Source organism: Mus musculus, chromosome 6 (assembly GCF_000001635.26).
Source record: "Mus musculus strain C57BL/6J chromosome 6, GRCm38.p6 C57BL/6J".
In the NCBI taxonomy this organism is placed as follows: Eukaryota; Metazoa; Chordata; class Mammalia; order Rodentia; family Muridae; genus Mus; species Mus musculus.
In genome coordinates this window covers 71,292,658-71,303,277 of record NC_000072.6, presented here as the reverse complement: position 1 = coordinate 71,303,277, position 10,620 = coordinate 71,292,658, and the positions used below count along the sequence as shown (strand labels likewise).

At 46.3% G+C, this 10,620-nt stretch overlaps 1 protein-coding gene across 1 annotated transcript; it reads right to left on the bottom strand.

The window, feature by feature from the left end:
• Window positions 1-397: 397 nt before the first annotated feature.
• On the bottom strand, window positions 398-9,513 carry Gm1070 (predicted gene 1070). Its single transcript, NM_001357905.1, has 2 exons — window positions 9,420-9,513; window positions 398-3,177 (listed from the first exon to the last, which is right to left on the bottom strand). Exon 2 carries the CDS (start codon window positions 3,151-3,153, stop codon window positions 2,569-2,571), a length of 585 nt encoding a protein of 194 aa, NP_001344834.1. The 5' UTR covers window positions 3,154-3,177; window positions 9,420-9,513; the 3' UTR covers window positions 398-2,568.
• Between the last annotated feature and the right edge of the window lie 1,107 nt (window positions 9,514-10,620).

The following is a 10,620-nucleotide window of genomic DNA, read 5'->3' as shown; positions in this document are numbered from 1 at the left end:
TACCTCCTGTCTGGTACGAGTTCTGCACCTGACTTTAAATAGGATCCGGAAATTCAAACTCAGTTCCTCACTCTTGCACAGCAAGTATTTTGCCAAGTCACCTCCCCAGCATTCACTGTCTAAATAAACAGGTGATGTTCTCATTCAATTTTTATGATTTCTTAACTGTCAGAAATGGTTTGTCTAATAGCACGGTATCAGTCAGGGTCAAGTCAAAGCCACAGCAGTGATTAAAGCAGAGAAAATTAAATACAAAAAAGTAATTAATAAAGAATGGTGGGCACAAGAGGACTCTTGGGCAGGGTGTGACAGGTCTTCTGTAAAGGGCCAGGTAGCAAGTTATTTTGGGCTTTGTGGGCAAGAGTCACAGGCAAAGAAATCACATCACAACACAAAAAACAGTCATACACAACATTTTTATTGGTGAAATCCAAGATAAAATGAATGCATGTTTTAAAAAAACTTTGTGTGTTGGGGGGTGGGGGGGTGAGTACATGCCGCATGTGGAGGTCAGAGCGCTAGCGGGAATGGGTTCTCTCTCCTCCCGCCATGAAGGACCCAGGGATGGAGCACAGGTTGTCAAGCTTGGCAACACACACTGAGCCAGTCACCAGGCCCACCTGTACAGGCTCTGGAACGCAGTTCAATGAATGAAGACATCTGCACTTTGTATACTTGAGATTCAAATGCTACAACTGTCAGATCCAGAGCACCGAGCAGGTGGCTGGCTGTGACCTACAGGTGGCAGTTGACCTGCCTGGGGCTGGGCTCCATGGGTGGGGCTGGGGAGGCATAACTCAGAGCGGGGGAGCCTGAGGGTCCTTTCCCCAACCACTCAGGATTTACACTCTGCAAAGAGAATCCACCAACAAAGCCATTTGCTGAGGCACATAGATAGGCAATAGGTAGGACCTTTTCCCTAGCAACTCCCTGTTTTTGTAACTAAGGGCACACCAGGGAAAGGGAATGTCCCCCTTTCCTGACTCTACAATAACCTTCTACCACCCTCTACTGGAAGAGTTTAAAAAGCCAAGTGGTCCTGTTTTGAGAGATGATAATTTGACACCTGGGGCAGGACATTTAACAGAATGATAACAAGTAATTTCCCTCCGCTCTGTTTCTTGACAAATAGCAACGGGAAAAGTCGCATATGAAACAAAATTCTGCATAAAGCCAGCACACTGCAGGCGTTAGCTCTCTCCTACAGTGTGAGTCCCAGAGATCAAACTCAGGTTTAAGCCAGGCTTGGTGGCAAGCACCTCTACCCCAAGCCCTCTCACTAGCCCCTTGAAGGTTAGTCTGTCCCTCACTGCTGTCCTTTACCCATCAAATTCTTGTGTCCTGAGCCCACTCGTACCAGATACTCCATGTCTTTCTGGAGTTCTTCTGTGTGTTTATTTAATGCCTATTTTCAAGACTCTAATTTTTATAGATTTTTATAGCAAGGCCTTCTGCTTTGCTTTTAAATGTTTTGACATTTAATTTTGCTTGTTTAATAGCATCTGGCTAATGTATTATAAGACAGTTCTCGCTTGGTGGGCATGGTGGTGAACACCTGTAAGCCCAGCTATTATTGCCAAGACTGTTTTACAGAGCACATGTCGATCTGCTTTTCATAAACCTCAGTGAATGTTGGGTAATCCTGCAGCCTAAATTTTAGCCAGACTAGGTGTGGCAGGGCACTTCCTTTGGTGGCCCATCAGAAGGCAGCTCACGACTGGGGGTGAGATGTAGCTAAGTGAGAGAGCTCTTGCCTAGCAAGCCCAAGGCTCTGGATTAAATCCTCAGCTTGGAAAAAAAATGCAGCCCAATTAGTGCAGATCACAATTCTTTTCTTGTCTTCTTTTGATCTTTATCATTATTAGAGGGTTGAGTGGCAGCCAGAAGACCGAGTGAAGGACAGAAGCATCGCCAGAGCAGTAGCTATGGCAAAGGTGGCAGCAGCTCTTGTTGCCGTGTTTTCCATAGTAGCAATGATGGTAAGAACATGGCTCAAATTCCCAGAGTGGCTAAGGGCAGAAACAATAGGAAGCAGAGGTACTGGAAACAACAAAAAGCTGTAGAAGGGCAAGGAGGCCCTGCTCACAGGAAGAGCTTCAGGGAGATGCCAGGCGTCTGAATACGCCCGTCCCCAGGACTGTAGCTCTGGCCTGTTAACAGGAGCCGAGCATTCAAATGCAAGGCCTGCTGGGAAGCTGACAGCTACTATCTACTCCCATTAGCTTCTGCTCTGAGCCAAGGGCTAGGGCCTCTGATGATTAACGCCTGGAGCAGAACAGTATCCAGCACCTAGATCTTGCTGGACTGACTGGCTTCTACAGCTCCAGGCACTCAGGCTTGTGACTGAAAGTCCCTGTGTCTGTCAGCACAGCCCAAAGGCCTTGCACACTAAAGGGTCTGTCACTGCCAGTACCAGGAGAGCAACCCTGTGAAGACTCACAAGTGCTACACCAGCAGAGTAGATGGGCCACAGCCGCTGGCCTGGCATCTAATTGCTTTGAGGTCATTTAATCCACCCTTACCAAGAGAATCAACACACTGACTTTTGGGACCCGAAATGTGCAATCATCAGTAGCGACTGCCCAGGATAGCTTCGTCCCACAAATCCCTCTCCTCCGGCCCCTTCTGCTTTTGGTGGGACCGGCGCCTGCCTTTGGTGGAGTCTCTCCCATCATGGTGGTTCTCCTTTCTGTGCTTAGACTTCTGTGTAGCCACTGGCTCTGCTGAGACCTTCCTTCTGCTGAGGCTGTCTTCCGTGCGTGAACCCCTCACTCTGTAGAGTTTCCCCTTGGGCATCCCTGGCTCCCAAGTGGTGGCTTCTCCTTCCCCCTGGAGCCTTGTCCTCTCCTTTCTGTCTTGACTGATTGGCTGGTTTTTCAGACTGTGTTTTAGAGATTCCAGTCTTTGTCTGCAGTAAGGTACCTGGTTTTCCACTGTCAGCCTTTTATAGGAAGGAGAGGATCTGAAGTCGTTTCTGAGCCAGAATGGTAGCCCCCGCATGGCTCCAGGGCTGCCACTGTCTCTCTTCTGGTGAACGGAATCCGCTGCCATCTTTCTGAAGCAGACATTTGGATGTAATCCTCTGGCTTTCTGCTTTCTAATGAAATCTTCAAGTTCAAGTTGAAAAGAGTCATTGGCCTGAGCCTCTTCCATCACGCTGACCAGGAATGTATTTCTCTAGAAAAAGAATGAGAGAAGACCCTCTGTTGAGGCATCATTTTACTGATGACATTTTCTCTGTCCTGAGAGAGTTCGACGTTACTTATATAGTAAGTAGCGCGTAGTAACTGGTGTTGTACTCATGCTGACGGGAGTTCTTTTGACATAGTCTGGGGTAGGAAACTCTAATAGTAATAGAGAAGGAAATTATTGCTCGTTGGGTTTTGTTTTCAATTTAAATTTTAGAAATTATGTCTAGGTATGTGGGTATGGGTTTGTATATACAGCCCCAGGAGGCCACTGTTATCAGATGCTTCTGGGGCTGACCGGGGGCTGTGAGCCATCTGATGTAAGTGCTGGGAACCAAACTTGGGTCCTCTCTTAGAGCAGTGCAGTCTTATACCTGCTGAGCCATCTCTAAAGCCTGCTTTTTTTTTTTTTTTCATTTCAACATGGTGATGCGGTCCTACTAAGTAGCCTTAGCTGCTATTGAACAGGCTAGCTCATACTTGTGTTCCTTCTTCTGTTGCCGCCTCCATAGTGCTAGGCTTACAAGCACCTGTCTTAGCTGGTGGAAAATGCATTATAAATGTAAGGATCTGTAAATAAATAAATAACGGAGTATACAATAGTGTACAGTGTTTGTGTGTGCGTGAGTGTATGTGCATGCACGCCTTGCTCGTATGCGTATTCATTTGTGTGCACTGTATATGTGAGAGCAGGCCAGAGGCTAAGCTCAGGTATTATTTCTTGGGAGCCTTGTGTTTTGAGAGTCTCTCAATGGGACCTAGGGCTTGCTCTTTAGGCTAGGATGACTGCCCAGTGATCCCCAGGGATCTTCTGTCTCCACCTCCTCAGCACTGGGGACACACACATGCCATAACACCCAGCTTTCCATGTGGGTGCTGGGGATCAAACTTAGCTCTTCAAGTTTGTTCTGCAAGTACTTTTCTGTCTGAGCTATCACCAGAGCTCAAATGTTACATACACTCATGAGTATAAGGTTTATCACGGTTGTGACAGGTTTACAAATCAGATAATTTGGACTAAAGAGATGGTTCATCAGCTAAAAGCAATGGCTACTTTTACAGAGGATCATTCAGTTCCCAGGGCCCACTTGGCAGCTCACAACCAACTCTAGCTCCAGAGGATTCTTCAACGCCCTCTGCTGGCCTCTGCAGGCACTGCGTGCAGATATACAGGCCACACACAAAAATCTTTTTAAAAAATCAGATAAATTTAGACCTTTCCTCTGCCATAAATACTATTCAATGTATCAGAGTAAGTCATTTAATCTTCTAATTGTAAGTTAAAAGGGACTATCATGCAACTAAGCTAAGCTGAAATCAAGCTGTGCATGGCAGTGGTGGCGCATGCCTTTAATCCCAGCCCTTGGCAGGCAGAAGCAGGTGGATTTCTGAGTTCAAGGCCAGCCTGGTCTACACAGAAAATTCCAGCCAATGAGACACCTCCCGACCCCCGCCAAAAAAAAAAAAAAAAAAAAAATACTAGAATGAAGACTAGCAACATTCAATGGCTCCTTGGTGGCCTATTTTGAAAACTTGCTTGCATTTTACTGTATGGTTTTCTTTCCATTCAGCTAAGGTAAACTGGTTGCTCTAACAGAAAGCCTGCTGTACTGGCAGTGGATATTATGCACTAACTCCTGATATTCTACCCTCCTGGGCTAGTTGTGTCTCTGTTATAAACAGTTATAAGTGAAACTTACTAAGTGTGAAGTCACATTCATTCGCTGGCTTGAGATTTAGTCTCCTTCCATAACAATATAACAATATACAGTCAGGTGTTACATAATATTTTGGTCGACAGAATTCATGGTGGTCCCATTAAGATTGTATTGCTGAGTCAGCAAGATGGCTCAGTAGGTAAAGACACTTGCTGACAAGCCTCAGTTTAATCCCTGGGACCTACAAGTTGTCCTCTGACCTTCACCTGTGTCCTGCAGCACCTGTACAAGTATACACACACACACAAAATATACTTTTTTTTAATGAAAATCTCCTTGAAACAAAAGACTGTTGCCTAGTGACCACACAGCTCTCTTAGTTGGAGTAAAAGCACCCCAGCCATGTAACATCTCTCAATATAATAATTCATCTTCACTGATGTATAGCAATGTACAGCTATGCTAAGATCCACTTTCTATTTCATAATGGGTGAATACACTTTAGAGGCTGTCCGGCATGCTGGAGCAGTTCTGGAATGTGCTTTTTAATGAGATTTTTAACCAAATCGCTAAATTTAGGTTATTTGTGGTCTTGGGGTCTGACTAAGCAGCAGTCCTCTGAATTCACAGTGTGCCATGGGATATACACTTCAAACCCAGAAGGTGGACTCTGGGGACAAGGTCCTTATCCCAACAGCCTAAATCTAAAGCAGATACAGGGGCTGAAGTCTCTACTAGGAACTTAAGTCTTTCTCCCTCCTCACTGCCTCTCTCCCCCAATCAGAAGTAGCTCAAGCTGGCCTGGAACACTTTGTGCTCAAAGATAACCTTGAGTGTCAGATCCTCCAGTCTCCATTTCCCAGTACTGATGGTAAGTACTCCATCACCTTTGGTTTATACAGGGCTGGAAGTCAAACTCAGGGCTTTAGGCCACCAGCTGAGCTGCATCCTCAACCCGGGGTTTTATTTTTCTATGGAGAGATTAAAATTGAGTTCAGATTTTGTTGAGGTGAAAAAATTTTCAAGTGGCTTCAAGTTGTTTCTTTAGTATGGAAAGATGAAGAGTAAGCTTTTGATAGCAAAATCCTTTCTTACTATGGAACGGTATTAGTACCCTGGTGCCCTATAAGAAAGATGCCAAGGGGCTGGAGAGATGGCTCAGCGGTTAAGAGCACTGACTGCTCTTCCAGAGGTCCTGAGTTCAATTCCCAGCAACCACATGGTGGCCTCACAATCATCCGTAAGGAGATCTGATGCCCTCTTTTGGTGTGACTGAAGACAGCTACAGTGTACTTACATATAGTAATAAATTAAATCTTTAAAAAAAAAAGAAAGAAAGATGCCAAGGAGAAAAGTGTGCATCCACAGGCAGGGAGGAGGCTCTCCAAAGCCACAGAAGGAGCAGGGGTATTGAAGACAAGCAAGACAGTCAAGCAAGTTGACACATGAGTACATGACAGTACAATTCCTAAGTCATCCTGAATGGTGAGCTGTTCAGAGAGGACCAGCCTAGGATCAGGAAGTAAAACGCAGCCACACCTGCACTTAGTCAAGCTGACATTTATGGTATGTTTCTGCATATGTTTGCATGCTGGGGTTATTCTGAGCCAGGTTCAGATGGGCACTTATAGCTTTGTGTGATAGTCAGATAATACCGAATCGTTGACAACCCCTCTCAAGTATAAAACAATGGCTGGGGGTGCAGCTCATTGGGAGGATATGGGATGTCCAGCACACCCTCCAAACATAATCCTGATTAGCAGGAAAGGCCCAGGCTGTTTACTGGGAAGAGGATGCGATCAGGGAGAGTAATGTTCAGTAGAATGACTATGCCCGCTTCTTTCCCTAATGGCTTTCTTTAAGCAGGGCTTGGACATTGGCAGGAAAGGCACTGTGAGCTTCATCAAGTTTGATCTGCCTATGGACTCAAAATCCACAGTTTACTTTCTGCCTTCCACTTTGTATATCTGTAACTTAACACCCCCTCAAATGTTTTTGCTGCATTCATTTTTATTTTGTGTGGATATGTGGGGCATACATGGGCCGTGGCCCCACAAGTGGTCAGAGGACAACTTTGGAGAGTTGGTTCTTCCCTTTTATCATGTGGGATCAAACTCAGGCCGTCAGGCTTGGCATTAAGAGCCTTTACTCACTGGGCCATGGCACTGGCACACACCTTTTAAAATTGGACTTGGAGCCAGGCAGTGGTGGTACATCACACACCTTTAGTCCTAGCACTTGGGAGGCAGAGGCTGGTGGATCTCTGAGTTCAAGGCCAGCCTGGTTTATAGTGAGTTCTAGGACAGCCAGGGCTACACAGAGAAACCCTGTTTCAAAAAATTAGGCCTTGGATGAGATCACCCTACCTCCACCTCCTAAATGCTGGGATTATGGGATTATAGGCTCATGGGACCACACCCAGCCAGGCCCTCAGTCTTCCTTCTCTACTTTGACCTACCTAGGCGCCATTCTCCAAGAAGCAACAACAGAATTGGTTTAAGATTCATCTGATCCTGTCATCTCTAGTCAAACACCCCGTGTTTGTCTTTGGTTTAAGTCTCAGGCCTCCCAAGTCTCTCTCCTCATCTATAGCACTCATTATATTCGCTCAGTTTGGGATCCAGACTTCCTCTCACTGCTCATGAGAAATGAACTCAATTCCTACCCGCAGTGTTTGCCTAGTCAAGATGAGCTGGGCTGTCATCCCCTTCCTTCTAGTCTTCTTGTAATATATCAAAGTGATATACTATATGTACTAAGTGTACTACTATATGTACACTAGAAAGGAAAAAAAGAAAGCCGCAGAAAATGCTTTGTTGAAAAAAAAGGAAAGGAGGGAAAGGAAGAGACCAAACATTTCCTTCTATTCAGAGTTCTCCCTCTGACCCAGAAGAATCCGGGTCATGCTCACCACTAGGGTGAGCTATAGGTGATCCCTACACAGACACACAGATTAAAACTGTCCTCCTCGCTGGGTGTGGTGGCGTACGCCTTTAATCCCAGCACTCAGGAGGCAGAGGCAAGTGGATTTCTGAGTTCGAGGACAGCCTGGTCTAGAGTTCCAGGACAGCCAGGGCTATACAGAGAAACCCTGTTTAAACAAACAAACAACAACAAAAACAAAACAAAACAACACTGTCCTCCTCAGTCCTCCCACAGTGAGAGCTGTCCATTGCTCTTTGTTTTCTCCCTACCTAGGAGGCAACACCATCAGTGCTGGCATTATTTTTTCTTTTTGAGACAGGTTTCATAAATCTAAAACTGGCTTTGACCTCCTTGATGACCTTTGCTGATCTCTAACCCCCCCTCCCCGCACCCCCGCCCCCTGTACTGGGACTACATGCACACTCCACCACATCCAGTTTTATGGTGGCCTGGGGCCTCAGAGCAGGGCAGACAAACATTCTACCAACTGTGCCACACCCTATGTCCTGGCTCCATTTTTAGCATCCAAAACGTTCCTCCTAGGGTCAGGTTGCCACAAACTTCTAGACTGGGGACACTACCTCTTACTTGGATTGCCGAGTAACCCAAACCCACACCCAGAAGAGTCCTTAGCTTTCTCTCATCTGCTGGAAACCACCAGGCTTCTCTGGGGCAGAGGGAAGCTCAGATGCCCACTAGTCACCTACAGCCCTGGTGGTTACTCAAGTTCTGACCTTCCAGCCACATTGGTCTCTCATGGAAGGGCATATGTAGGCACACAGGTCTCTGAGCCTTTGTGTCTTCGTGCTCAAAGCCCTTAAACAGACACACCAAAAAATTTCTCACCCAGTAGGGCTTGTTTGGAAAGCTACCTGTTTTGATGACCTCTGACACCTGTCTGCTGTCCCCTGAATTATCATCCCCAAAGCTTTCCCATGTTCAATGCATGCTTTCAGGTGTTTAAAGTGCAGACTCTAAATCAAGTATGATGGTGCAGACCTGTGACCCCAGCACCAGGGAGGCTGAAGCAGGATTTCGAGTTTAAGGCTTAAGCTGGCTAATGAGTTCTAGGTCAGCAGTGGCTAAAATCACAAACAGCTGATTCCAGCTTTTCCTTTCTACCCCGCTCTCTGCTGCTGTTGAATGGTGCCTCTCCCACACAGTCCACAGGGAGCAGCAATAACTAACACTTTTCCAGATCTGGTATGTTTCCACACGTGCATGCAAAGTTCTCATGAACAGGGATTCTCTATTCACTGCTGTCTCAGCACCCAATCCAACTGTGCCTGGTGTCAACTAGGCCTTCACAAAGAAACCAGTGACGAGCGGCCCTGATTTCTCCATGCATTGTTAAATCCACCAGATATCCTAGATCCAAGGAGCCCTCCCTTCCAGTCCCAGTCTCCCTTTGTACCTGAGCCATGGTCCTTACTAGTGCTCCAAAATGCTACCAAATATCAGAGTGGATGAGAAACGCGTTTAGGTGAGAAACGCGTTTGGGTCAGTTCTTATCTAGAACCATCACTTTGCATAGTTAACTGAGGACACACTGCCACACACAGGGGGATCCCTGGCCTTCTTATGTTTACGAGTCTTTGGGGTCTTGAACATGAAAGACCTGTGGGTACTACAAAGCACCAGTGTCTACCTGGCTAGAACCTCTGCACAGGGCCTCACACAGGGCGGCGAGTTCCGGTGAGTTCCGGCGAGCTCCAGAACAATCCCAGGTTCCCAGCTGCTCCGCCGCTCTGCGGCTCTGCTAATGGCTCTTATGGCCTGGATGCCGGAAGTAGGAAGTCACGCCCCTTCCTCTGTCTGAGTTCTGGTTGTTTCTGCTTTCTCAACCAGGAGTTCTAGCTCGCCAGGGAGATAAATCCAATCTTACACTTAAAGGGATTGGGGAACGCCCTCAATTGAGTTCACTGCCTGCGAACAAAAGCCAGAATGTAGTGAGATCAGTACTAGTCAATCCTGCCGGGAGTTTATCATGAAAAGGTAAATCAATTATCCAGTTTTCAGTCCCTACCCCTGCCAAGCACCTCCCCTTCTCATCTTTCTCCATTTTGAGACAGTCTCATAGCCTTAGTGGGCTTTAAATTCACTACGGAGGATGGAGGGTGACCTTGAACTCCTGGATCTTTCTGACTCCACTTTTTCTTTTTTCTTTTTCTTTTGATTTTTCGAGACAGAGTTTCTCTGTATAGCCCTGGCTGTTCTGGAACTCACTCTGTAGACCAGGCTGGCCTCGAACTCAGAAATCTGCCTGCCTCTGCCTCCCAAGTGCTGGGATTAAAGGCGTGCGCCACCACCGCCCAGCCAGACTCCACTTATTGGGTATTGGGGATTAGTGGCCTGAGCCAACATGTGGATTTATGTGACACTGGGGATGGAACCCAGAGCTAGCGTGGCAGATAAGCATTCTTACCAATTGAGCTACAATCCCTAATATTTAAAAAATATTATCTAATTCAGCAATTAAACTTACAGCTAATTTTTAAAAATTCATCGTTTGAATTATAATTACCAACTATTTAAAACTAGTGGCTTTCATGGTGACATTGTCATTTACGCATGTATCATAATCTGATCCAATCTTAACTGTGGATGCCATTCTGGGGATGGCTGTGTTGAGACTCTGATCTCAAAACAAGGCTGTGCTTGTTGTGTCTGGTTGATGAACCCCAAAAGACCACCAAGGAGCAATCGCACTAAGGTCTTTCTTTATTCAAGCTCAAGCTTGGGCCACACCGCCATCTCTGGGTGGATGAAGCAACGAGCCCTCAGCAGGACAAGGTTTTATAGGAAATAGCAAGCAGGCAAGCAAGGGGGTTTCTAGCCTGGCACACATC